The following is a 27571-nucleotide window of genomic DNA, read 5'->3' as shown; positions in this document are numbered from 1 at the left end:
CTAATATTCAAGTTGGTATCTTGATTTCCTATCACATACCGAAGGTGAAAAACATCCGTCTCCAAATATAAATGGGTTTGCTCGCCTTTTTTTATGTGATTGAAAATGAACAAACCGTTTATAGAGTAAGAGATCGAAACGGCTAAACCTGGGTCTGTCTCTCACAATAAACAGGTTTCAGTAAGCTTCCTTACGTGCAACTCAAATGTGAATCCATGAACGAAAAATCCATCGGTGCTCACTGCCACCTCCATTTGGTTAATGCGACGCATGCAGGATGCTGAGATTTATAGGACCGGAGTGCGACCCACATAACCAATAGGGTTCTTGGTCAAATTCTGACGTCACATGAAGACATGTGAAGCTCACGAGTAGGTGGCCTTAGAGGGCATGTGAGCTGCTTCGGGCAGTTTTATACGTACGTAAGCCACCAGACGGTGGGGTTGTAAAAGGGTAAGGAAAGAGCGAAGCGCCTGTTCATGCCGTGAAGAAATTCCTATTTTGATCTCTTCTGCGATCGTCAACGTTGCAGACCAGCGGGGTTGTAAAAGGGATAGGAAGACCGAAGGCATCTGACAGACACTCTCCCACAAAGAAAAGGGGCTCACGTGAACAAAGGTGTTTTAGAGGAAGAAGCTAAGGTGGAGTACAGGAAATGAATGAAAAAACATCACTGCAACTCGTGCGGCTCATAAAGAAGCCGTAAAATTAGTAAAAAACTCCGTCGGTCTTCAAAGCAACCCCTCCCGACACCCCAGGAACAGTATTCGAGAATTTCATCTCATGGGCCCACCGGATATTGGGATGCTCAAGCCTACTCTACTGGATCACTGGGACCCATTAAGTGAGTCCATGTGATCTCTAACGCCTAAAGACCCAAGGGTCACGTTAGGGCTACCACTTGCTGCAAGTCTAGATCTAGCTCGGTTTGTGGGTTCCCATTTAAGAGCTATGATGATAACCATCCATCTTGCGGGTAGCTTGATCTTGTGGGGCCGAAGGAAGAATGTCATAAAATGATGAGCTACTGGATCAGTGACCCCCACTAGATTAATACCCAAAAACGATTTTACCCAATACACCCATGTGTGTGGGCATCACATCATCAAACTGGACCCACCATCCCCCACGTGTGGATTCACTTACAGGAGTACAGCACCAAGACCATCGTACAGTCGCGTTTACGGGCTTTAAAAAGCAATTAAGCAGTGGTTCATAAGTTGGGCTGAGCTTGCATTGGAAGCTGTCTTCGTGTCTGAGTTTGAATAGGATTTCACCTTTCTTTCTCTCTCTAGAGGGCTAGATCCTAGACTCTAAGCTGGATTTCATTTCCTAGGCTTCTGATAAAGGGTTTTCACCCGCTGTAATAATCTGCCAAAAGCCTGTTTTCTTTTCTCTCTGACCCGATAATAGAAGCTCTCGCGAGCTCTCACGTCCTATATATAGAGACCGGAGAATAGCTTTGTTGGCTATCAGCCTTCTTTCAGCTTATTAGCTGGGAACAATAAAGCTACCATGGTTCTGGGTTTCTGTGTTGCATTGGTTGGGTTCATAGGATTTCTTCTGGGTCTCATTTTCACCCATTTTTTGCCTTTGTTCTTCAATCTTAGAGACACAGACACTCCCAAGGGTAGTTTTGGTTGGCCTGTTCTTGGAGAAACCTTGAGTTTCCTCAAACCTCATGCTTCGAATTCAATTGGGACCTTCCTTGAAGATCACTGTGCTAGGTGATTGAATTCCCCATGAATTCTCTCATGCTTTTTTGGCTTTCTGGAGTTGCTATTTGATGCACTTTTTGGGTTTTTTTTCATCCTTTCTCTCTTTTTTTTTTTTTTTTGAGTCTTACGAAGATATCTATTGATGCGGGTTTTCTTTCTTCTAATTTTTTGAAATTTTATGCTTAATTTTAATGCATGCAGTATTGATGAGTTTCATGTTTTCTGTGTAGTGTAGTTTAAGCGTATCTAGAACCTCTTTTTGCGTCACTGGTTTAATAGAGCGAAGGCTAACAGGTCAGAACATTAGAAAAATGGTGATGAATTTGATGGTGTCCACTCTGCAGGTTCGGCAAAGTGTTCAGGTCTCATCTTTTCTGCTCTCCAACAATTGTGTCTTGCGATCAGGAGCTCAACAATTTCATACTACAAAACGAAGAAAAACTGTTTCAATGCAGTTACCCAAGGCCCATCCATGGGATACTGGGGAAATCCTCCATGCTTGTCGTGGTTGGAGACACCCATAAGAGGCTAAGAAGCTTAGCTCTGACGCTGGTCGGCACAACTAAATCAAAGCCTGACTATCTCCACGATATAGAAAGAACTGCACTTCAGATCATGGATTCATGGAAAGACAAGAAACAAATTATCTTCTGCGAAGAAGCTAGAAAGGTACACGCCCCAAAGTCTTACAGAACTAGAGAGAGCATCCAATATATATACTCTTTTCAGTACGTGGAACACATAAGTTGCTTTTTTGGTTTTCGCTAGTAACTTACAGATTCTGACTTCAGCTGATGAGCTTTACTGTTTTTCTCCGCCCTTTCTGCTTCTCTTCAGTTCACGTTCAACGTGATAGTGAAGCAGATACTTGGACTGGCACCGGATGAACCACAGACGACAAAAATTCTAGAAGATTTTCTCGCTTTTATGAAGGGACTAATCTCTTTCCCGCTTTATATTCCCGGCACTCCATATGCAAGAGCAGTTCAAGTACTCGATTCTAAACATCTTTTTTATCGAAAACTTCGAAGTATCGGTGCCTTTACTTCACTTTACGCGTGAACCTATTCATAATTCCACTACCTTTTGTTGTATCTTTACAGGCAAGGACTAGGATATCGTCCACAGTTAAAGCTATCGTCGAAGAAAGAAGGACTGGAGAGAATTATTCCAAGAAGGGCGATTTTCTGGATACGCTCCTCTCAGTCAATACCTTATCCGAAGATGAAAAAGTGAGTTTTGTGCTGGATTCTTTACTGGGTGGGTATGAGACCACCTCTCTGCTGATGGCCATGGTAGTCCAGTTCATGGGTCAGTCGCCTCCAGGTTTAGCGCAGCTAAAGGTGTCACCCTACCCTGACTGTTAGATGTGCAAGAAATTTATATGACATTTGACCAACTGCTTAGTAAGCTCTTTTTCCATCACGTTGCAGTTAGAACATCAGAACATAAGAAGCTGTAAGCTGGAAAACGAGTATCTGAACTGGGACGATTATAAGAAAATGGAATTCACTCAACAGGTATGAGTGTATGACCCAGCCTTGATCGGCTTGTTTTCATTTTTCTGCTGCTGCTGTTCGCTTTATCGTATTTATGTTTTTTTGGATTACATTCTAGCCTGTTTCGAATGATGAGCGCCTCTTTTTTTCTGTTTCCTTTTTAAAATTTGTAAGGTCATTAATGAAGCTCTGCGATGTGGAAACATAGTCAAGTTTGTGCACCGAAAGGCTCTCAAAGATGTCAGATTTAAAGGTTTCTCTCTCCACCAAATGGCAACTTAAAAAAATGAAAGCATAATCTTACCATATACATGCTTTTCATCTAATGATTTCATGCATGAGCTCGTCTTCTTTTAATTTAATACTCGCATTATCGGTTTTGATCAAGATCTCCTTCTGCTTCTGCTCTCGTTGTTTCTGGCAGATTACTTTATTCCTTCTGGTTGGAAGGTCCTCCCAGTTTTCAGTGCTGTACATCTAGATCCATCTCTTCACGGCAGTGCTCTCGAATTCCATCCTTGGAGATGGGAGGTAATGAACACCATCTCATGAAAATGATCCCACTCAAATCCAAATTTCCATGCATGAATTAATGATACCTTATCTCAAGATTTGTGTTCTATTAATGCGTGATATATGGGCAACAATCAGAATCAGAGCCAGGCAACGTGCAAAAAATTCACTCCCTTTGGTGGAGGACCAAGGTTCTGCCCAGGGTCGGAGCTGGCTAAAGTAGAGACGGCCTTCTTCCTCCACCACCTTGTGCTGAACTTCAGGTATAATAACACTAGATTTTTTTCCCTTCCCACAAATAAATAATCTCCGGAGAAATTTTACCCCCAGTCGTCCCAAACTGTTGAAGCAGGGAGAGAGAAGCAATCTGGGTGGGGTCCATCATTTTCTGTCAGGTAAGTGCAAGGGACTTGGTGGGGTATCCCTAAGACCAAATGATGAGACGATCCTGACACTTAACGTAGTGGCATGCAGCTAGACAATAAGAAACTCTGAACCCCCTTGCAGGGCCCAGATGGATTAGCAAAGCAAATCATGTTGATGCACATGGGTGGGGCCGGTTCAAGGGGTCAATATTACCCCCGAGTCATCATTCCTGCGAGCACTTCGCAGGGCCCACTTAAAATCATGAGATAAAAGTTTATTGGTTTTGGTTGGCGCAGGTGGAGCACTGAAGGTGCGGATCACCCGATGGCGTATCCTTACGTCGAGTTTCACAAAGGGTTGCCTGTAAATATCGAGCCGATAGAACGGGAGACGAGTTCTGGGACGGAGAGAGGAGACTCCAAAGTTGGAGTCGGACAGGAAACAGGGAAGGAGTCTCAGCCTGGTCTGGTTGTAATTTCTTAACTTCTTGCAAAAATTTCTTTTTGTATCGTACATAAACACAAGATCCTCTCGTCTTCGCGATGATGATAAAGTATCGTTACTGCATCTTTCCTTTTCTGTTTTTGTACTAATATCGTTATGACATCATGAACAATAAATTATCGTCAAACCCGATTAGTTGACTTGAAGATTTTGTCCGTAAAAGCTGAGTTCTGCCGAAACCCTGAAACTTTGTATGTTAAAAGATTATCCTTTGAAAGCTTGGAATGCTTGAGATATTGTTAACGCATCACCAGTAATCCATTGGGTGGAAATTGCTTTGAAATCGTTTTTTTTCTATTTTTCTGTTTGCCGGCCTGTTAAGGCTTCGGAGCTCTTGCAAGTTTTAGAAGGCAGAGATAGTTGTCATCTATTTTCTCATTTGGTCGAGTTCAAATATCTGTTGTTCAGACGAGTTTGCTTTGATAATAAGCAGAAGACTCAGGTAAAACTATAAAATACCACAATATTTCCTCTGGTAAAACTCACATTTATCTAGTCTGGTATTATTAAATCAACATGCCAATGTAGCATAGAGTGGAGCTTACCCTAAAATTCAAGCCTCCCACTGAATAGAAATATCCCAGGAACTGTTTCCTTTGGGAATTAATAGTTTCAAGTAATTTACTCTGTGATCAAACTCGAAATCTATCTTTTTTGAGTTGATGGTGCAAAACTTAGGTTTTGAGCTTGAATAAGCTCCAAAAAGACCAGAGCCTCTGCCTCTAATGCTTAAAAGGAGACCAGGGTTATGACTTACGACATCAACAGCTTCAGCAGCTCCTCCAGAATTATACATTTCGATTAACCCAATGGGTGCAAACTCAATCTTTTGATTGTAAACCTGTTGGATGTGTTTAGAAGAACATCATTTCCATCTAACAGAAAACACAAAAAAGATGAAACTAATGAAGATCCATAAAGAGGGTTCACTTACTTTTATTGGAGATATGGTAAAGACATCACATTCCAAAACCTTCAGTGAAGCATCGAATGACTGGGTCTTACTTAATCTACTGACGGATCCTGTGTTTGGGCAAAAAAAAATGCGAATAAATTACATCAAGTGATTGAAATAATATTGAGAAAAATGTCGTGTCATAAAAAAATTCTGAAGAAAAACTTGGAAAACATATAGAACTTTTTCTCCTAATTGTAGAGACCTTCACTATCCATTTGGAGCAAGAGAACTACATACCTGACTTGAATGAAAAGACAGCACAATCTCCTGTCCACAATTCACCTGCTATTTCTTCAAGATACTCAACATCAGTAGGACTAACATGTCCGGTAAGGAATGATTGAGAACTATTCTGAGTCCCCACGGTTTCCAGACCAGGCCAGACTCCTGCTCCTTGGCAATTGAAGATCCCAATAACTCCACTAAGTTTGTTCACATTCCAAATTTTTAACAAACTGCAGCAGGAAAAAGAAGCCAAAATAAGACTGCTTCTTTGGTTATTGATGAGCCTAATCAGTTCAAATCCCATGAAGATCTTACCTTTTCCTATCCATAACTGGGTCATTGAATAAGCAATCCCTCGTGGGTCTGCCTGGATACTTTGCTCTTAGGATGGAACCATCAGAAAGTACAAGCCTTTTAAGTATTTCAAAATCATGGTCGCCTGGCTTATCACTGCAAGCACAACCAAAATGTGGTTTTGTAATGTTTAGCAAAAGTTGGTAAGGAATCCAAGCACAAGTAATTAAGTAAATACCTAATATAAACCCCACAACCACCAACAGCTCGTGCAACTGCATGAAACTCAGCAGCATAGTGGTTGCTCTGAAATTTACAGAGGACCAAAGTAAGATCAAGATACATACATAACGATTCAAGATCAAGAGCAACACATACATAAAACATATCCCAGTCTGGGAGCATGACTTCTCCGAGATAGATACTATTGAAAGATACAGCAGCTACATGTAACGTTTGTGATGTTTCATTCCGTGGCATGTAGTCATCTGATGCTCTAGTCACTGCACTTTGTTTAGAACTGAAATCATGAACAAGAGAAGCCACTTAATCAAGTAGGATGTAAGCATCGGGAAGAAATTACTGTCCAGAATATGCTCAGTGTTAGGCTTACTTATATACTGAATCATTGCTATGAGCCATGCAGCAGATTATGCTGTTATCTTGAAAATTTTTGGCTATGGATTTCTCGAGGGCTTGGTGGAACTGCTTGGTGAAAGGCACTCGTCCTCCGAAGTAGCTACCAACAGTCTCTGTAATATTCTGTACATCTACTTTGACACCATCAACGTTCTGAGACGCAAGGTAGCTGTGTAGGTCATCATAAAATTCAGCAATCTTTGTTGGATCAATAACACCAACTCCGTATTTCTCCATGCAGTCCATGGATATATCCCTCATATGCGATAAGTTTCCAGGGGATTGAACTGGATAAAGTAACTTGGGGTTGTATTTCTGAGTCCCTGGAGAATTTGGATGAAGACCTCCCCAGTACCCCATCAATGCATGCCATACATAGACATACCTACCAGAAATAAATGAAATCATTAGCAAAATTCAAAATTACGTGAGCCATCAACAGGGGTGTCCAATTTGATCATACTTCAAGCCAAAAGTATCTTTAATTTTTGTCACAAAATGCTTCAGATCCTTAGCTGCATCATTCTCACGAAACTTAAGGTTCTCCTTGATGCTGACAATTCTGCCTCCAAATCTGTAATTTTGCAAGCAGGAGATGGTTAATGTTGATTATCTCGACAGGAAGTGAATCAGAAGGAGAGGGTTTTAGGAAAAATAAGACCGGTTAACTTACTGGGATCCTTCAACAAATGGTTCCCCTTCTTTCTGGAACTCATTCTCTGTATCTTGCCAACCATCATCTATTATTAAAAATTTCGGCGGAGTCCCTCCCGCATTTAAACTGTACAGCAGTCAGAAAAAGAGAGAATGCAAGAAATATTTTGACGTTGACAAGAGAACAGAAAGATGTAATTGAATAGGAAATGGACATCTAATTACATACTCTGTTGCAGAACCAAGAAAGAAGAACGATAGAAAGGAGATAAAGACAAGCGTATAGTATTAATCTTTGAAAAATGTGACCAAAAAGAGGCAAAAATTTACTGGAATACAAAAAATAAACTAGAAGAACAAAGTTGGTTTCTTCTTTATCTTCAAATTTTCGAAAAAAAGAAAGCATTGCATACCTTGTTAAACCATCTGAAATTCCTTGAGGACTAACGTCATGGTAGAAAGCATCCCAAGTGCACCAACCAAACCAATCTAACATTCCTGGCATCTGTATCATTTGTTAGAAAGATACATGATGTAGTCATTACACCCACCAAGATGGTTTTATGAGGGTTACTAAACCTGCTTGATCAAACCAAGCAGTCAGAGACTTGCCTCTTTGTTTTCAATGTGCCTGAAGGTACCCTTGTGCTCCACCAAAAGCCTGTAAATAGGTTTTCACACAGTAAAATGTTAAAAGCAAAAGCTAGAAAAGAAATGAAAGAAAGTTTAAATCTGAAAAGCTCTTCAAGAGCTTGATGATGTTCAACTTCGTTTGCTATGGTCGAAACCTACTTCATAGATTTCTTCACCAGTTCAAATGGATTGTCGCCACAACTTATAAACACAGCTTCTGGAAACTCAGAAGCTACTACCGCAGGATCACCTAAATTTGTTTGAAATATATCAAACTCCATAACTTCGATAATTGGTAAGATAATCTCAACAAGTGAATTTGCAAAGATTTGACAGAATAATTAAACCCATGATAATCATTTTCATCGAGAAAAGCTATGTAATTGTCGTACAAATAATGATGTTAGAATCCTTGGCAAGACTCACCACTTTCAGTGCAGAATTCAAGTTCATTTGAAGAATTTCCTTGTAAACTACTTCTAAAGCCACCATCTAAAAGGGGCAAAAACAGAATATAGAATGGAGATTTGTTAGAAACATCTTGGGTTAGCCCATCGACTGGTAGCTTTTCCACTGCTTCTAAAATCAGCAGCTGTGATTCTGTAGGAACTTCACTTCCTGATTTTCCCATTCGAGGTACCATCCACCAGATCTTGAACCGGTACAAGCAAAAGAATCTCTGCTCCCTGCGTTACAAATATAATGAGACCACTGTTAGATTAGCTTCTTTCCATTTTAAAAGTACAACTCAGATTTAGTTGACGCCATAATCAATGAGAAGGAAGCAACTGAAAATCACATTTTTGGGAGAACAAAGAGCACGAGAACTGCATCTGGATTATTTTGAAGTTCACAAACTGGGAAACAGAATTGTTGAAGAAACAATAGAGTGAAACATGGATCTTCTAATCGAGAAATCTGTTCTGCTACAGAATAAGATTTCTCGTTCTGATTTAGAAACAAGGTTGAGCTGCAACTTCAAATGGCTAAACTACAATTCCACCATCTGAAAATTAATCCAACTTAGCAATTCTGACATATTTGAAATGCCAGAACTCTGGTGTTACCAGAGAACCTTAGTCAGTTTATAATGGTTGTTGGATCAGAAAAAGTCATGGACGAGGCCCCACAACGTAGTACAGTGTTACTTGTCCGGTTACCGTTCTTCAACCAAATCAAATTTTTTAACACCATGGAGCAGAAATTCACACGTGAAGCTTAGCAACCTTGAATGCTCTCTTTTTTATTAAGACAGCAACATAAAAGTCTTCTCTCCAACAACATAAAATTCCACTCAAAATGGCTTTGCAGTAGAGCACCAGAAAAAACAAAAAACAAATAAGGTGACTCACTCAAGAACTCCAAGCTTAAACACCCCTCGGCTGGTCTTCTCCGTGGCAATGGCGCCCAAGAACGCTGATCCATTAACTGAAGTAGTTACAGTGACGTTTTCCGGCACCCCAGTGAGCGCTTCCTTGCCATTAATCCTCAAAATCCCGTCCTTGAGAATCGGTGCAGTACATAAACACATCGAGTGCTTGTAAAGCTTCCGAAATTTGGGACACCCAGAGAGCGAAATTCCATTTCTTGGCGACAGGAAATGAGAGTTGAATTGAAGGGAGCGAACGGATGAAGAAGAAATCATGGCTTCGAGCTGCAAATGCAAAAAAGATTTGCAAGAGTGTGTGGAAGTTAAGACCGTTGGGAAGGATATGTTTGGTGGGAAGTGAGAGGTTCTGGAAGTGCTAAGGAATAGGAGGAAGAGTGTCCACTTTTGCTCTTTGAGCACATGCCTGCTGCCAATGTATGCATTATTCGGACTCTGACGGCTTTCTTTGTAGCTCAACTTCTATCCGTCTCTCCGCCAGTGATTGTTCGCTCGAATCTTTCTCATGGACTCTTTCACATGGAATCTTTTTAGCTCAACGTGGCCGAAATGACCCTCTATTAAGGTGTGGCAAAATTTAATGTGCGTTCCCTGACCGTCTTACCCTTCCAATAACCGAGGAAACGTACAAACAATTTACATCTTATTATCTTAAGAATTCTAATATTTTAAGATAATCGTTGATCATGATCCGACGGCTCACCAAATGGTTTTTCGAATTAGATTAGTCCTATATATAATGATGACATTGGAAGCTAACAAGATGAGTTAGAGGCTTCCCTGTCCCACTTTATCGATGCACAGGAGCTCGGTGGTTGCGCCCTTTCTACCATAACAATTTTTATTTCTCGACTTTGATTCCTTCCTTGCCCTTTGTTTAGAGAAGGACAAAAACATTGATAACTTTTATAAGAATCATGAAATCCAATAAAAATATAGGGTATAGACCATGGTTCAAACTTGGTTTTGTTATAAGGTCATGCACAAGGAAAACATAGACATCCAAAAACACGATTATGATTGTAAGTATGAGAAGTATTTAGAAATAAAGAGTAAGGAGTTTTACCTTGTGAGGGAGCAGTAGGAAGTCGATTAATCAAATATGTTGCAGCTTGAAAAACTTCAACCCAAAAACTAGTTAGAACATTACTTTCATATAACAATGTTAAACATGTTTCAACTATGTGATTGTGTTTTCTTTCAGTTATTCCGTTTACTTCTAGAGTATAAGGATAAGAGAGATGATTAAGAATTCCATATTGAATCAAATAATCTTTAAAAAGAGAGTTTGTGTACTCACCTCTTCCATCTAAATGAAATACATTGTTCCTACTAGAAAATTGATTTTTCACTATATTTCAAAATTTAACAAATGTTCCATAGACTTCATTCTTAGCCTTTGGATGATACATCTACACAAATCTATTGTAATATATATATACAAATTTAAAAATTAATGGTGAAGGTCACCACAAATCAGAAAGAACCACTTCAAGTGGCTTAGTAGCTTTATGTTCAATACGATCAAAAGACAATTTAGTTAGTTTTGCCATTCGACAACTAACACAAGCGTCTAAAAAAGGACTTAAATTAGGGAGTAGTTTTTGTCTAACTAAGGATGAAATCAAAGTTGAAGATGGATGACCAAGTCGTTTATATAACAATATAAATTGTAACTCTTTTGTGACTGCAAAAACTTTTTTTCTCAAGGAAAAAGTTATAGACCATCAGACATTGTCCCGCTAGCCTAAATTATTCCATTATGTGTGCCCTTCACATGAAAACATTTTGGATGAAACTCCATAAAACAATTACTGTCTTTTGTAAACTTTGAAACTAAAATGGGATTTATTTATTTATTTATGGATCGAAAAGAATATTGTTAAGGTAAAATGAGCCAATAGCGAATGGTAGTTGAACTTGTCATTTTACTTCAATTGAGAGAGCATTACTCTCCTCTTACTTGTACTCTTTTTTATCCTTTATAATGAGATAGGTTTGAGAACATACCTAGATTATTTATTATGTGTTGTAGCACCAGTATCAAGAAACCACTATGAGTCCTCTTTCTACTCAGATACGGTGAGAGTTGCTCAAGCGCTTTGGAATATTTTTAGCTTTGTAATTTTGATTGAACCAATGACAACATGTGTCAATAGTGTAATTGGGTTTATGACAAAATTGACATTGTATCCCATTTGATGACGTAGTGGATGATGGCTGCTTCTTGTTGTTTGTGGAATTGATTAGAAGTGTTATTTCTGGATTAGGTGAAGTTGTAATGTTTAGGGGACTTACCTGAATTTTGGCTGAAAAATCAGTTGTTGATTTTTGCCTTTGATGACTTGTTGGCAAAAGTTTTGTTCACCATCATGGCAGAAAATGAATTTCCAAGTATTTGACTTATCCAAAGGTCATGAACTTAGAGTATCAATAACACACCAAGGATTCATATGGGACATTTAATCCATGGAAAAACCAAAAAGATTTGTTCTCTTTTGAAATAGGACTTTGTATGGCTGCTAAAACGTGACATATTCTTTTAAATTTGGTGACATAATCATTTAAAGTTTGATCTTCTGTCTACTTCATTGTTTGTAAAGCTAAACAGAGGTGCATCTTTCGTACCTTTCAGTGATTTGCAAAATTGATTTCATGTTTTTGCCATACATACCTCGCGGTCTTGATTCCAACCACATGGCAAAAAGGCTTATTGAACCATTGTAGCATTGAACCAACTAACAAGTAATTGGTCTCTAAGCTCCCATTTTTCAAATGATGGATTTATCATGGATGAATTATCACTTATAATTTTTAAGGTGGCTTAATAGATCTATCAATGAATCTATTGACTTTTCTATAACAGATAGTTGTTGGAGAATAATTTAATTAAAATGAGTGCAGTAATGGATATAACTGACATAAGTTGCGGATTTGAATATATTGAGATGACATTGGTACTTATGATGATTATAATAAGAGATTGATGTAAAAAGACTATGACAATTATTAGAGTGTTAAGAAGAGGACAAATTCAAGAAAAAAAGAAGAATGCAGTGATTATGTATATGACAAAAAATAATATATAACAATATGATAGGGTTTTTTTACCAAATTACCCAATTTCAAAAACTTATTTTGATAAATGACGACATTATGAACTTATTTTGAAAAATACCCAACTTTGATCGGTCCACTGTACATGTGTACAGTCAAAGGTAACACATAAGCATTGATAGATTACGTGTTGCACGTCATCAGCACTGCATGAGTAGATAGACACATCGATTGCCACATCATAATTCTCACCCCTCAACAGCCAAATAAGATGCCATGTCATTAAATGATAAAAATTTGAATAATTTTTTTAATTTAAAAATCAAATTTATGAATACACTTTTTATTACCTTATATATGAAATAATAAATTATTAAAAAATATAATAAATAATTTAAAAATTAACTCTTACTTATTTAACACCATTTATTATCGATAATATGTTAGTATACTAATTAATTAAAATTTTTACTAACATATTATCGATTTAAAATATTTATAAATAGAAAAAATCTTTCTCTTACCCATTTATTATGGATTTAAAATATTTATAAATTGAAAAAATTATACAAAAAAGTTATTTTAGAGTTTAAAAATACAATTTATTTGTATAATTTTCACCTTATTTAAAAAATAATAAATTATTAAAAAAATATATTAGTTAATTTAAAATCTTACAACACCTTTTATTATCTATTTAAAATATTTATTAACTGAAAGAATATGAAAATTTTAATTGAGTTTAAAATATAAATGTATCGGTACACTTTTTATTATATTATATTTAAAATAATAAGTTATAAAAAAATCTTACTCTTACCTATTTAATACTTTTTTATTATCGATTTAAAAAATATTTTAATTAAAATTTTGAAAATTTTAGTTTTGAGTTTAAAAATCAAATTTATCAATACATTTTTTTCAAAATTTATCGATACTCTTTTTATTACCTTATATTTAAAATAATTAGAAATAAAATAAATATTCTAATTAATTAAAAAATCTTACTCTTACTTATTTAACACATTTTATTATCGATTTATTTATTTTTAAATAAATTTAATTGATAGGGGGGGCATCGAGGGCGAGGGTGAGGGTGAGGGTGAGGCCGAGCGGTGGCAGCAGGGGAGCAGGCATTGCGAAGGCGAGAGGAGAGGAGAAGAGAGGAGGTCGAGGTTGAGCGGTGGCAGCAGGGGAGCAGTGGGGAGCGGTAGCAGCAGAGGAGTGGCGACAGCAGGCACTGCGAGAGGGCGAGAGGAGAGGAGAGGAGAGGAGAGGAGGCCGAGGCCGAGCAATGGCAGCAGGCACTGCGAGAGGAAGAGAGGGTGAGAGGAGAGGAGGTCGAGGCCGAGCAGTGGCAGCAGGCACTGCGAGAGGAAGAGAGGGTGAGAGGAGAGGAGAGGAGAAAGATCGAGCGGAGAGAGATAGAGAAAAAAATAAGAAGTGAAGGTTTACGTGGCACGAGATGACAGCGGAAAGAGAGGGTTAATAGGTAATGACGTGACATCTTACCTAGCAGATGATGTGTCAGAATAGTGATGTGGCAATCAATGTGTCCATCTACTCACTCTGTACTGATGATGTGGCAACACGTAATCAGTCAAAGCTTACGTGTCACATCTGACTGTACACATATACAATGAACCGATCAAAGTTGGGTGTTTTTCAAAATAAATTCAAAGTGTAGTCATTTATCGAAATAAGTTTTTGAAATTGAGTAATTTGGTAAAAATCTCAATATGATATTGATAGTTAATTTAGGGTAAGTGAGTTTCTCCGACACTATGCTAGGTAGAGACATTGGGATCGTGGTGTGGCGAGGACTGGAACTTTGACGGCAAAAGCCGAACCGAAGAGAATGTTATTACAGTCCACGAAGAGGCAATCAACGCCTTACAGCTCTGTTGGTACAAGAATGATAAGATAGACTCTAGAATTCATGAAAAAATATGGAGGCCACCAAGGGAAGAAATCCGATAAGGTCACCGTTTTTTCTTCCTTTTGCTTTCGATGTTTATATATCATATTTTTGTGAACTTTAATGCGATATACATAAGCAAAAAAATAAAAAAATAAATCAATTGAAACAAAAACTCAATACATGATCTATGTTAATCGGGTGTCTTAAATCCGATTTAACCGACCCAACCCGATTACCCGGTTCGGATCCACGTCGGGACCCGATTAAGAAATTAAATCGGGAGCTCTCTGATTTGGGGTTTTTAGAGATCGAGATGACGAGAAATTTGGGAATTCTCTGCACAGAGAAAGAGGGGTTCATTGAGGGAGAAATCGGACTTCAATTTTGTATGCTTGAAGCCGCAAAGCTTCACCCCTTTCCGATTTTAGTGGATTCTCGTTTCCTCCCGTGGAGTAGGTTGTCACCGAATCACGTAAGATCGTTGCCTTTTGTGCTGTTTGGGTTGATTTACTGTTTTCGTACTTATTTATGTTTTCTCTGTTTGATTATATGCTTCGTAGTTTAATATCCTAGATTATATGCTCGGATTGGGCCTCCGCTTTAACAAATTGGTATCACAGCGGGGTTTTCCACAGGGTTTTTTGGCGTCGGTGCCGGATTTTCGGTTGTCTCTTTCTATTTCCGCTGATGGGAAGAGAGTTTCTCTGTCCCAAGCTTCCGTTTGGTGGTTTTCTGGAAGTGTCGAAAGGAGAAGGAATTTTTTTTTTGGGGGCACTGCTTGGTGGTTTTTGGAAGTGCCGAGGAGAATTTTTTTTTTTTTTTTATGGGCATTGTTAAATGTTGGATTCTGGAAGTGAAAAGAGAGATTCTGTTTATCAGAGAAGTCAAGAGAGAAGCTTTAAGCATCTGAGCATTTTTTTGTGACCGAAGGTATTTTGGTAATTATGACTGCGAAATATACAAGTAGAGAAATTTGATGGGCAAATGAGTTTCAGTTTGTGGCTCGTGAAGATGCGTGCCTTGTTAGTACATCAAGGATTCCACAGAGCATTGAATGGAAATGATAAGTTTTCAGCTACGATGTCAGAAGAAGCCAAAGAGGATCTTGACATCAAAGCTCTTAGTTCCATTCAGTTGTGTTTGGCCAATGAGGTTTTGCTGGAAGTTGCTGATGAGATGACAATAGTTGGTTTGTGGCTGAAGTTGGAGAGTATTTATATGACTAAATCTCTCATGAACAGGTTGTATTTGAAGCAACGCCTTTACACTCTTTGGATGAAGGAATGTACATCTCTCAAAGAACATCTTAATGAGTTCAATAAGATTATTATGGATTTGAGAAATATAGATGTTACCATTAAAGATGAGGATCAAACACTAATTGTGTTGTGCTCTTTACCCCTACCTTATGAGCACTTCGTTACGACTATGCTCCATGGGCATGATACCATCTCTATGGAGGATGTTAAGGCATCTTTATACTCTAACGAGTTGAGGAATAAGGTGTCTACCAGTGGGAGTGAGGAGCAAGCAGATGATCTGTTTGTTCGAGGGCGAATGAAGGAGAAGGATTATGGAGGCAGTGGCCGTTCTAGGCCAAAGTCAAAGGGGAAATGGGGTAAGTGCTATTATTGTCATCAACCAGGTCATTTTGCAAGAGATTGTCCAAAACTCAAAGAGAAGGAGAAAAGAGAAGAAAAGGAAGAGGTTGCTGGGGTTGCTGAAGATCATTCTGATGGTTCAGAATATGTTTTCACAGTTGAGTACTACACACTCACAGGATGAGTTGATACTTGATTTGGGCCGCTCCTACCACATGTGTTTTGTCAAGGATTTTTTTTGCGACATCAGTCGGTAGATGGTGGTACAGTTTTGATGGGGAACAACATGCCCTGTAAAACTGTTTGGGATTAGAACGGTTCAAATCGAGATGTGTGGCGATATAGTGAGGATTTTTTTTAGAAGTTCAACATGTACCAGATTTGTTTTCTCTAGGTTCTCTTGATTACCTTGGCTGCAGATATACAGCTGAAGGTAGAGTTTTTTGGATGTCTGTATAGGTACACTGGTTGTGATGAAAGAGAAAAGGTTGGTAACCTTTTATGTGTTTCAGGGCAGTACAGTTATAGGTACTGTAACAAGTTCCTTATCTTCAGATTCAGATATTGACACGACTCGTTTGTGGAATATTCGATTAGGGCATATCAGTGAGCAGGTGGAGTTTGAGGGTGATGAGTACAGCTACGCTGACATGGTTGCTTATGCATTACCTGTGGCAGAGACCGTTCAGTTTCCAGAGCCCTCTAACTACCGTGAAGCTGTCACGGGTAGTGATGCTGCTCAATTTAGACTTTCAGGTTCTACACTCAAGTTCAAGCACGGTTTGGACTTTCGTTTGGTGTTCGCAGTACCTGAGGAGGATGCCCTAAGAGGCAAGGTGGAGATGGCGATAGACAAGTTCAGTTTTTCAGAGAGGAGTAATCGAATTCAAGCCAAGGTGGAGATTTGTTAATTGGGTGTCTTGATTTCGATTACCCACTTCGGGACCCGATTAAGAAATTAAATCGGGAGCTCTCTGATTTGGGGTTTTGAGAGGTCAAGACGACGAGAAATTTGGGGATTATCTGCGCAGAGAAAGAGGGGTTCGTCGAGGGAGAAATCGGACCTCGATTTTGTATGCTTGAAGCCGCAAAGCTTCACCCTTTTCCGATTTTAGTAGATTCCGTTTCCTCCTGTGGAGTAGTCTGTCACCGAACCACGTAATATCGTTGCCTTTTGTGCTGTTTGAGTTGATTTACTATTTACGCACTTATTTATGTTTTCTCTCTTTGATTATATGCTTCGTGGTTAGTTATTCTCGGTTTATTGTGCTCGGATTGGTCTCTCTCGTTATAACAATCTATAACCAGTGATTTAATTATCTTTTTTGAACAGAAATTTCTTTTATTTTGGCAAGCAAAGCAAGAATTGATGTTGGTATTGTTAGCGTCTTGAATTTATAGTTTATCATTTTAGATCGTAAAATTCTTCTGGTCTGCCGCTTCTGTAGATCGTTCTTGATGTTCCAAATGAGTACCTGAGGGGATCGAGGGCACTTTTGGATTACTGAGTAGCGGAAGGACGTTAGTAACATCACTCCAAGTTCATCAGCAATCGTAGCAACTACGGACCCTATGGCTCTGTGAAAGGAACCGTCTTCGGCTTTCCAATGGTGAATGGGTTATATAATCAATGGTTTCTACGGGCCTATTAATGGCATTCAAGTTTTTGTGAGGCGAAACTTCATTGCGACGCCCCCTGCGAAACAAGGCAAACCGAGAAGAAAGATGATTTTTCAGAGGCAACAGCGCTATCGTTTTGCATTTCTTTGGTATATAAATCAGATAATTGCAGGATTGTGGGTGTCAGACTGTCAAGACAGAACAGAGACTCCATTGTCTATGACCTTGTTTTAACTTTACTTTGCAGTATATATGCAGTATATCTGGATGTTTTAGGTGTTTATATGCAGTAGATGTAGACACTTCTTCTGATCAAGCAGAGAGAAAAGTATATGCTTGTTTGAAAATGGTAGCAGTAAGTTTGCGTTTAATCGGAAACCTCCTCTGGAAAGTCTTCTGAATTATTTTTCAGCCTTACGGAAATCAACAATTAGAGAATTCGGTGATCCATGACTGTGCTAATAGAAGTGTTTAAATGATTTCAATCACTTTTGTCTTTCCATCGCAAGTGATGACATTCATGCATGGGAGAAGCACTAACTTTCAATGCCTCAAAACCAGCTGTTTAAACATGTTAAAAATCTGAAGATACGTACACAATCGTAATGACTGCACCTGACCAGCGTGTGGAATATTTTGATGATGAAGTAGTGCCTCGCGCTTGGTGGATAAAAAAAGTGACAGAACCAGGCTGGTAGCAGAGGAAGTGGAGATCCGCAAATGATGTCTATGATGGATGAGGGGATCTTTCTTGGTGGTGAGGTGGAGGACGGTGAGGAAGTGAAGGAGAGAATGGGGGACTAGGTGGAGGAGGTGAATAGAAATAGAACCAAGCTGGTGGTGGAGGAGGTTGAGATCCATGCGCATGTCGAGGCGGCGATGGTGGTGGGTGGTGGTGGTTTTTGTCGTGGCATGGTGGAGGGCGGCGATGAACTAAAAGTGAGTTGGGTGGACTAGGTGGAGGAGGAGAGTTAAAATAGAACCAAGCCGGTGGCGGTGGTGAAGGAGATGTTTGATAGTGGTGGTGGTGGTGACCACGGCTATTGGAAAGTCGAAAAAGTGGAGAATGAGGAAGGGGCAAGCAGTTGAGGAGGAGAGAGGGCTCAGATGAGAAAAGAGATAGCACTGCTAAGATAAATTTCCATAGGCAGCGGGGTGCGAGAAATCTAACCATTTCCATCCCTATCTTTTGTTGGTTGCTGTAGTCGTTTGCTCGCGATCGCTCCCAATTTATGCCGGAAAATCATACAAGCAGTGCGCTTTGGAAAGGTTGTAGTTTTTAACTCTGCTTTTGCGAAACGTTGAGCATTCTTCCATTGATTTCGTTAAGTTTCCGCAATTACTGCTTTATTTAAACCATGAATCGTGATCCTACTTTAAAAGCGTGAAAGAGTTCAACCCAGCCCATTATCTTTTGAATAAATAGCAATAATTATGCCGAGTGGCGAGTGTCCACCAACCCACCCACCAGAGAAGCAGGTAGGCAGTCGTTGCCACGAATTCTGTTCGACTCTGGAAACTCTTGACCGGGGTTCCAAAAATTCTAATAAATACGCATTTATTGCGCATATCTGCATCTTCTATAGATTCATTTCTTCAGGTTTCTCATTCCAGAGGAGAATATTATGGTTTGCTCCACTCCGGTTAACTTCGATCCGTTCCCAGGGAGTTCCCTCTCCGGTTAAAATAAAGGATCAGGTTCGTTTGGATTGAGTCTTATGTTGCAGCATTCCTAGTTGGTTGGTGTTAATGCCCCTTTGGCCCCTTTGGCCTGGTTCGGGGACAAAGAATGCCCCACAATTGGCCGCCGTAGATAGTGTAGTTGGACTTTAAAATCCTAATCTCATAGCCACTTCCGATTCGATAAATAATGTCTTTATTCCCCACCAAATTAGTTTGGTGGGCGTCCATCCATGGCTTCCACACCTAATCAACACTGAGCGGTAATCATCCCCACTTTTGGTGTTCAGTTTCCAGTACTAGACATGTCCAAAACCAACTCCATTTGCAATCCGTTCACAGGCCTTGTTTAGACATATTCCATGGTTTAGAAAATGTTCATTTTGTCACATCCTCTGATTTCTTAAGCATGAAATTGACTTTGGAAGCATGCTAAAATCATTGCCCTTCACTTTTAGCGGCAAAGTTTCGGATGGCGGCCGTCTCTGCGGTGAACGGATCAGATTGTCGTAGACCGTCTTTGACTTGCATTTACTACGGTGGAGATCAATAGGATTAAAAATCAAAGAAAATGGAAGTTTTTTTATTTTCCTCGACGCTTTGCAAATTTAGATCGTCTGTCTACAAGCTTTGCCAACCAACGGAGCGAAGAAGGAAGCCCTTGTGTTTTGGGCGTCTGATCGGCTAGCGGCAAAACGAACTAATCAGAGAGATGAAGATCACTGTAATGACTGGAGATGAACAGTTCATCTCTTTAGATGTTGATCCCGACGAATCCGTAAGTTCATGTATCTTTTTTTATGAAGCCCTACTATTGGAGGATGCAGCGCTTTCTTCTTTTTTTCTTCAAATTAACGTTGCTTCCCTTCCGTTACTCTCTGCCTTAGAGGTTTCGCTTAATTTCTTTCTTACGAAGCTTTAGGGTTGTAGCGTGGTCGTATTTGTTATGATATTGCCTGATCTTTTTCCTTCGTCGTTTCCGTTTTGCGGAATAATTAAAGGTTGAGAATGTGAAAGCGCTTCTGGAGGTGGAGGTGAGAGTCTGAAATTATGTGTTTATTTCTTTTCTTTATGATTTTTTAAAAATAAACAAGTGCTTGAGCTTTTCACCTAAGTACGTCTGAATGGTACTGTTTAGACGAGGGTGTCGCTTCAGCAGCAGCAGTTACTGTTCAATGGAAGCGAAATGAAGAACTCTGAGCGCTTGAGTTCTATTGGTGTAAGAGATGGCGATCTGGTTATGATGATGTCAAGCACTTCTCGGTATAGAAAATTACTCCTTTTGATAAGAGGGGCATACTAATTCTAACTTCCGCCCTTTTGAAGAAATTACTATTCTTTGTTGTTCGTTCTTTTGGAAGTTTGTCTCAACAGTTTTCATAAGATACTCGTTGCATCGATTCTTTTATTTCAGTGCGTCCACCAATGACCTTCGTTTTAACTTGGATGGTTCTGCTGTGAATCCTGGTGTCTTCCAGCAGCATGTTAGTCGAGATTCAAATACAATGGCACAACTTCTGCAGGTGAAACTGCATTCCTCAATTGCTATATTAACGTTTACTACATTGTGGTTTATCTTGTTCTATACTAAAAACTTGTCCATCGACATGCTTTGGTAATATGAACTTTCTGATGATAGATTCAGTTGCTCAAAATAACTAAGATGGTTAAAATCCAAATCTCTTCAGTTTTTACTATATGTGCACTTTATCCTGTTAACTTGATTAACTTCCTCAGTTTTATTAAACTAACAGAGAGATCCTGCACTTGCGCAAGCTATTCTTGGAAATGATCTTGACAAGATGCAGAACCTCTTGAAGGAGCGCCATCAACAAAGACTGGAGCTGCAACGCCAGCAAGAGGAGGAAATGGTAAAAATTTTGGCATATCTTGTGGCTATGGTTAAATTTTTTTTATCCTGCTAAATTTTGCTTCACTGGGTTGGATGACTGTAATGATTTTAGGATTGAAAATTGAGTTTTTTTTGTTCTATTTCCAGGCTCTTATGAATTCAGATCCATTTGATGTTGAATCACAGAAAAGAATCGAAGCTGCTATCCGACAGGTTAGTGTATTTGTGGTCATGTTGTTTGTATGAAAATGGACTTTGGGTTATTGTGATTGTTTATTTAAGTTTCAAATACACCTGTTGGTAGAATTAAAATGTTCAATTGATGGTCTCAGACAGCTTTTTCTATTCTTCAGTACTCCATATAATTATGTTGACTGGGTCACTTTTAATGACTAACATATTGTTGTGTTGTGTCATTTAAATTATAGTAGTTGTTATATCTTCTGCGACTTTGCTTGTTCTTCTCTATTTTTAATGGTTACATTTTTTTTTCCTGTTGACACCAGAAAGGTATTGATGAGAACTGGGAAGCTGCACTAGAACACAACCCTGAAGCTTTTGCTCGTGTGGTATATCTCTTTGCTTTAAAATGTGATTTTTTTTTCTGTATTTTCAATAAATTTCACAAGTCTTGTTTTTCCTCTCTAGGTCATGCTATATGTTGACATGGAGGTCAATGGTGTGCCTATCAAGGTATGGGCATCTTAAGTTTGTGTTGGACTAATAGAAATCATTTGTTCAAGATATACAATTGAACTGTCTGAAGACCTTATGCCTTTCATATTGATAGTTTTAGCTACATGAAATGTACATTGTAGAACATTTTTTGGAAGACCAAAGATCTATCACATTCAAATTTTCAGCTGCATCAGAACACGGAACTGCTATGAACCTTTTAGGACAACTATGGGGTATTGATTTCCCCAACATGTACTGCCTCCTATAGCTCTTGTGAGAAGGAATTGGAGGTCTATTATATGCTACCTCCTATAGCTCTTGTGAGAGGGATTGGAGGTCTATCATATGCTACCTCCTATAGTTCTTGTGAGAGGGAATTGGAGGTCTATCATATGCTACCTCCTATAGTTCTTGTGAGAGGGAATTGGAGGTCAATCATATGCTATCTCCTATAGCTCTCGTGAGAGTTAATTGGAGGTCTATCATATGCTACCCCCTATAGCTCTCGTGAGAGGGAATTGGAGGTCTATCATATGGACATCCAAAAATATCATCACTGAGCCCACTCCTTGGATGCCTCTGCTTGTGTCTGGTTCAAGCTCAATTCTGATGGTAGTTCCGGTGGAAATTCAGGGTCTGGCGATGGTGATGGTGGTGGTCTTGTGATTTTGTATGTCATGGCTTGTCTACCTTGTTCTTTCCGCCCTTATGGCTTGTGTGAGTCATCTGAGGCAGAGATGAGGGTTCTTCTTTGCGGCTTTGGGTTATATGTGGCTTAGTTTACTCTGCCTCTACATGTTGAGGGTGACTTGACAATTGTCATTTGCTGGATGTTGGGAAGCAGCCCCTTCCCAGTTGATTCTTGACATATTTTGACAAGATTGAAGACCTGTGTTCCTGTGCTTGCTGGCTGATTCCTTGTCCAAAAGTGGAGATTCTTGTCAACATGTTGTCGGGAGCTCCATTCTAATTGATTAGTTCAATTGCTTGATGTATGCTGAGTTTTGTTTTTGCAATTCTTTTGACTTTTGTAGCTCTTATGTTTGGGCTTTAATTTTGTATTTTTCTCCTCAGGAAGCCCTCTTAATGAAATCTATCTTCTCCTTTTCATTTAAAAAAAAGGTGTTCTTGACCTCCAAATTAAGATTCTCAATTTATTTCTTCTTTTTGTTCCTCACAATAGGGTTAGATAACTAGCCATACATTATACTGTTAATGTAGCAGATCAGTATTGAACTTGTTTTAAAGCGTTAACATTTCTCTTCAACTTTGTAGTACAAGTAAACGACATGCTGCTCTCTTTGTGACCAATTTCAATTCCATTGTTTTCAGGCATTTGTGGATAGTGGAGCACAGTCAACAATTATTTCAAAAAGCTGTGCTGAACGCTGTGGGTATGTGATATTCTGTTTTCTGAAAACGAATATGCATTTATTAGTGCTATTACGTACAGGACTTCTCTATGGATTTAGACATCACGTAGCATGAGCCAAATTAAATCATTCACTTGGCCTCTTTGTGTTCATTAAAATCTACTTTTTGTCTGCAGACACTATAGAGACGTCCAATGTTTAAAAACTGAAAAGTTGTCTGTACAGGCCAAATTAATTCAACTGCTCTTTGAGTATGGTTGGTTCCTTGATGATGTCATAAATTTGAATTTTAGTTTCTCCCTTAAATAAAAAGAATGTGGAAATGATGAAAATTTCATATATATATATATATATATATATGAACTCTAGCCTCTCTTCCAAAAGGATTAGATAAGAAGGGGCATTGAGTGAATCGTGAATGACCTTGTAAAGAAAAAAAAATGTTTTGTTTGACAAGTACTTGTATTATATCATAAATAATGTTGAAATTTCATTTTTCTAAAAAATAATGTCGATTTTGGTTAAGACAAACATTGACCTACCTTCTAAGTTGAAAACCCTTACGAGTGGTAAATCACTGATCATAAAAATGTATACAAGGAATAATCAAGTTGTCCATTTGGGTTGATTTATATTGTGTAGCATGTGAAAATGATACTCTAGGTTTTATATTTAAGGAAACTGAAATAGTGACTGTAATGATTATTTTATAAATTCTGAATAGAAATGGTTTTCACTGGTACAATGTAATGAACTGATTTAGGTGCCAGTATTGATACTTATATCCCAAAACAGCACTACACTAAGATTTTTTCAAAGATTTGTTTAAGACAGAATTTGATTAAAATGATCCAGCATTAGTAACTCACTGGGAAAATCGTGATCCATTTATAATCAAATCCAGTAAGGACATTCAAGGAACCGCACAAATCCCTGAACATTAAAAACAATTGTTTTCAAACTTTGCATGTCAATTGAAAAAAAAAAAGTTATCATCAATATCCGTCCTTTACATTCCAAGTCATTAATGTCATAAATCGGAAGAGGAAAGCAAAACTCAAACCACCAATGCAATGCCTAGTTGCTGAAGTCATTCTAGTGCCAGCCTCAAGGGCATCCATTAGATGTATTAGTTGTATAAAAGCACATGAATGAAAATGAAACAAATTTCTTTTGTTTTGCTTCATGACATTTTCAAATGTCAATTAGGGCGAAAAGCAGCAGCCCCACAAGTCTATGCCGTTAAGGGCATCTCAAACTTGTGCATCTGAACTTTTTCTTTTCTTTTATTCTTTTTTCCCTACAGTGGCACCCTGCAGTTTAGAGCAAGAGTCTTTGACAGTCATCAAGAATCTAGCTCTTTCAAGCTTCAGAAAAAAAAATCATCATTTTTAGATCATTAAACGGAAGCAAGATCTCATTGGTTTGTTGATTGGTATGCAGCGTGTATGAGGGCTTTGAAATGTATAACTAGTAATCTAACTCTCTCCAAGACTTCAATTAGTCAAGGCCTACTACAGCAATCATCAGATTTAACACAAACTGAGATTATAGTTTTTTCATTTTCAATCTGTCATTCTTCTCCTTCTATATTGTTAATTACTTTATGTGTCTCAAATAGTGCTTCATTCCATTATCTCTTCTGAGCACTTTCATTGCATTAGAGAATGCAGGAAAGAGAGTGTGCTAAGGCAGCTTTGATTTTGGATTGCTAGTTTTTTTATTTTTTTATTTGTTTTACACAGTTAGTTCTGCCCAGTTTGACTAGATTAAAAGACACCAACTGATCTCATGCTGTCCACACGACACAGTCTAGGATTTTAAGAGCTTCCAGAAGTTGCAGTGGTTGTTGGTTTTCAAACATTGTGCTCATTGAATATTGCAATCATTTGACAAATTTCTTTCAGGCTGTTGAGACTCCTGGATAGACGTTATAGAGGCATTGCTCATGGTGTTGGTCAATCGGAGATACTTGGCCGAATTCATGTTGCACCCATTAAGGTATTATCTTTCTCTAGCTACTAAGTTCTCACCTATCAAGGTATTATCTTTTACTGGTTACTAAATTCACAATGGTGGATTGAAGTTCAATTTGCTAGTATGCTTTCGTTGTTTGACAGATAGGTAACAATTTTTACCCTTGTACCTTCACGGTATTGGATGCTGCAAATATGGAGTTCCTATTTGGGCTTGATATGCTCCGGAAGCATCAGGTATCAGACATGCTTGGTGGGTTGATTTATGCCTACATGGCATATACAAAAATTATTATGTAACCAATGTTTCTGTACAGTGTATAATTGACTTGAAGGAGAATGTCCTAAGAGTTGGTGGAGGAGAAGTTTCAGTGCCATTTTTGCAAGGTTTATCTAAGTTTCTTTTCATTTCCACGTGTATTTGATTCAGATGGTTATTAATTTTTCTCCAACAATTGCACAAGGTTTTTCTGTGTTTTCTATGCCTGTGTTGAATCAGATTAGATGGTTGTTGGATTCTTTGTAGTGTACACGTTATGTACTGATTATTCTGAACTTGTCTGACAAAATCTTGCTATTTTCAGAGAAAGACATTCCTTCACATTTCCTTGATGAAGAAAGATTCTCTAAGCAAGGTCTTCAAGGCTCTGACTCTGCACCTGTAAGCTTTCAATAAAGCCCTATGTATCTGGCAGTGTCATATTTGTCTATTTTTTGCTGGCAAAGTGTTTGTTTTATAGCTTTTTTTTGTATTATTTCTTTCATCTTGCAATGTTAGTTAACTAACCAAAGATTTTTACTCTACTTACTTCCTTTTTAACATGGAACGTTTACCCAGGAATCATCTGGAGTAAGGCAGAAGAATGACAGTTCAAATCCAGGTGAACAAAGGCCAAGCCAGTTTCAAAAAGTTACTTGTATCTTGAATCCATTTTCTGTGATATAACCTCTCACTTGCTTTAGAATCTCACTTTTCACTTCCACTTGGAATGTATATGATGTTTTTAACCTTTCAAATTAAATGATTTTCTATTTTACAGGTGTAGCACCAAGTAATCCTACACAGGTAAGACTCGCTACAGCCAGTTCCATCTTTTTTTTTGTTTTTTTTCAGACAGCCTTGTTACAGAACAGCCACCGTATCTGCCACCATTGGGTGCACATGTCATGGACACTTCGTGTGATCCTGGATTTTTTGGACAAGCATGTTCGTTACCCTTTCGATTGCAAATTTCTACACCAAGAACTACCACTACATGCTTTTTAAAAATAAGCATTGTCACTGGCCAAAGTACCACTAGGCTCCCTAGGTCTTGGATTACTGCGTTGGGAGCCATCAGACGAGGCTAGGGTCCATGATAATATGCATGTACATGGGGTGCTAGATTATGTAGAAATCATCGTGAAGCCTATAAAATTGAATATTTATCTGAATTTCTGGTAAATTGACTTCAGGAAGATATTGGCATGTTCGCATTTCATATGACCTAAGAAATCCTTTAAGCAGATGACGAGGTTCAAAAAGGGGTATCAAGTGTTTATTATGTCAAATTCAAGGAATCTTTTCTGTTTTTTTGTCACTCAAAGAGTATTTTTAGGAAAATGAGGTGTTGTTAGTTCGTTGATTTTTTCAGCCATAGAACAAATTAAATGCAGCAAATATCCAAGAAAAAAGATCTAGTTTGTAAGGTGATTTGTGAAACCAGTTGTTTCCGAGCAGTTTTAATTAGAATGTCATAGATCATAGACATGAATATGCATTTATTTCCTGATTAGTTATTATACGTTGTACAGGGGCCTGATTTTGAGGCAAAAATTGCAAAGCTTGTGGAGCTTGGATTTGGACGGGAAGCAGTAATACAAGCACTCACTCTGTTTAATGGTAACGAAGAACAGGCGGCAGGGTTTTTATTTGGTGGTTAGGGTATGCATATTATTACTGGAGGAGGAAATGTTGCTGGCATTAATTTTTTATTGTTTGTTTAATTTATTTATGCCAAACATCTATTTAAATAGTTTGCTCGAGTGGGGGACATTGCAATTATTTTTTGGTGGGTTTCTTTCTCGTCATGTATGTGTTCAATAATTTGATGCTATTAGACACCGCCAATTCACTCTGACAACTGTATTAAATCCGCGAGATCAACAAGAGCTACAGATAGCTGTTACGACACTGAATATTAGCGACTCCTAAATCGTCGTACAGTTATTTTCACGGCCATGGTCGAGTTTCGAATTTTTGAATGTTTTAGGAAAAGCGAAGTCTTCCCCTTTTCTTCTCTCGCAAGAGTGGATTTCAACCTTATCCTTGTTCTGCCCTGATTTTCCCTAGCTTGGCTTCTTCAATCACGGGATGTGTACCTCTTCCTTTTTTTGAAACAGGAGGAAAAAAAAGAAAATAGAAGAAAGACGGTTGAGGCAGT

The 27571-nt window shown here is 38.5% G+C and overlaps 3 protein-coding genes across 3 annotated transcripts; 2 read left to right on the top strand and 1 right to left on the bottom strand.

Annotated features, from left to right (window-relative positions):
- Positions 1-1492: 1492 nt before the first annotated feature.
- On the top strand, positions 1493-4642 carry LOC137941534 (cytochrome P450 724B1-like). Its single transcript, XM_068786988.1, has 9 exons — positions 1493-1727; positions 2063-2387; positions 2556-2708; positions 2822-3061; positions 3152-3238; positions 3392-3470; positions 3642-3748; positions 3869-3993; positions 4393-4642. The coding sequence occupies exons 1-9, from the start codon at positions 1516-1518 to the stop codon at positions 4577-4579; spliced, it is 1515 nt and encodes a 504-aa protein (XP_068643089.1). The 5' UTR covers positions 1493-1515; the 3' UTR covers positions 4580-4642.
- Positions 4643-5065: 423 nt separating this feature from the next.
- LOC137940822 (probable galactinol--sucrose galactosyltransferase 2) lies at positions 5066-9648 on the bottom strand. Its single transcript, XM_068785947.1, has 14 exons — positions 9356-9648; positions 8430-8689; positions 8163-8253; positions 7983-8031; positions 7784-7875; positions 7390-7497; positions 7180-7290; positions 6691-7101; positions 6456-6597; positions 6316-6383; positions 6099-6233; positions 5796-6013; positions 5535-5623; positions 5066-5441 (listed from the first exon to the last, which is right to left on the bottom strand). The coding sequence occupies exons 1-14, from the start codon at positions 9646-9648 to the stop codon at positions 5154-5156; spliced, it is 2355 nt and encodes a 784-aa protein (XP_068642048.1). The 3' UTR covers positions 5066-5153.
- A 10151-nt stretch (positions 9649-19799) lies between these two features.
- LOC137941094 (protein DNA-DAMAGE INDUCIBLE 1) lies at positions 19800-27271 on the top strand. The gene is made up of 16 exons (XM_068786346.1): positions 19800-20047; positions 20271-20303; positions 20408-20532; positions 20684-20792; positions 21024-21140; positions 21269-21334; positions 21628-21690; positions 21770-21814; positions 23132-23193; positions 25080-25173; positions 25293-25385; positions 25466-25535; positions 25733-25809; positions 25987-26029; positions 26189-26214; positions 26943-27271. The coding sequence occupies exons 1-16, from the start codon at positions 19982-19984 to the stop codon at positions 27069-27071; spliced, it is 1218 nt and encodes a 405-aa protein (XP_068642447.1). The 5' UTR covers positions 19800-19981; the 3' UTR covers positions 27072-27271.
- Positions 27272-27571: the final 300 nt, after the last annotated feature.

The sequence above is a fragment of the Aristolochia californica genome, unplaced genomic scaffold, assembly GCF_029961685.1.
Source record: "Aristolochia californica isolate CCGP_79_NKW_82.1479 unplaced genomic scaffold, dmAriCali1.0.hap1 SCAF_9, whole genome shotgun sequence".
NCBI classification, from domain to species: Eukaryota; Viridiplantae; Streptophyta; class Magnoliopsida; order Piperales; family Aristolochiaceae; genus Aristolochia; species Aristolochia californica.
The sequence above is the reverse complement of the archived record's forward strand: the minus strand, read 5'-3'. Positions and strand labels throughout refer to the sequence as shown.

Coding starts and splice junctions, on each gene's coding strand:
- LOC137941534 (XM_068786988.1), top strand. CDS start 1,516: ATGGTTCTGGGTTTCTGTGTTGCATTGGTTGGGTTCATAGGATTTCTT. Junction 3,062..3,151: donor CAGGTTTAGCGCAGCTAAAG/GTGTCACCCTAC, acceptor ATCACGTTGCAG/TTAGAACATCAGAACATAAG. Junction 3,994..4,392: donor CACCTTGTGCTGAACTTCAG/GTATAATAACAC, acceptor TGGTTGGCGCAG/GTGGAGCACTGAAGGTGCGG.
- LOC137940822 (XM_068785947.1), bottom strand. CDS start 9,648: ATGATTTCTTCTTCATCCGTTCGCTCCCTTCAATTCAACTCTCATTTC. Junction 8,032..8,162: donor CTGGTGAAGAAATCTATGAA/GTAGGTTTCGAC, acceptor ACCTATTTACAG/GCTTTTGGTGGAGCACAAGG. Junction 5,624..5,795: donor TGTCTTTTCATTCAAGTCAG/GTATGTAGTTCT, acceptor GCCCAAACACAG/GATCCGTCAGTAGATTAAGT.
- LOC137941094 (XM_068786346.1), top strand. CDS start 19,982: ATGAAGATCACTGTAATGACTGGAGATGAACAGTTCATCTCTTTAGAT. Junction 20,304..20,407: donor AAGCGCTTCTGGAGGTGGAG/GTGAGAGTCTGA, acceptor GGTACTGTTTAG/ACGAGGGTGTCGCTTCAGCA. Junction 21,815..23,131: donor TCAATGGTGTGCCTATCAAG/GTATGGGCATCT, acceptor CATTGTTTTCAG/GCATTTGTGGATAGTGGAGC.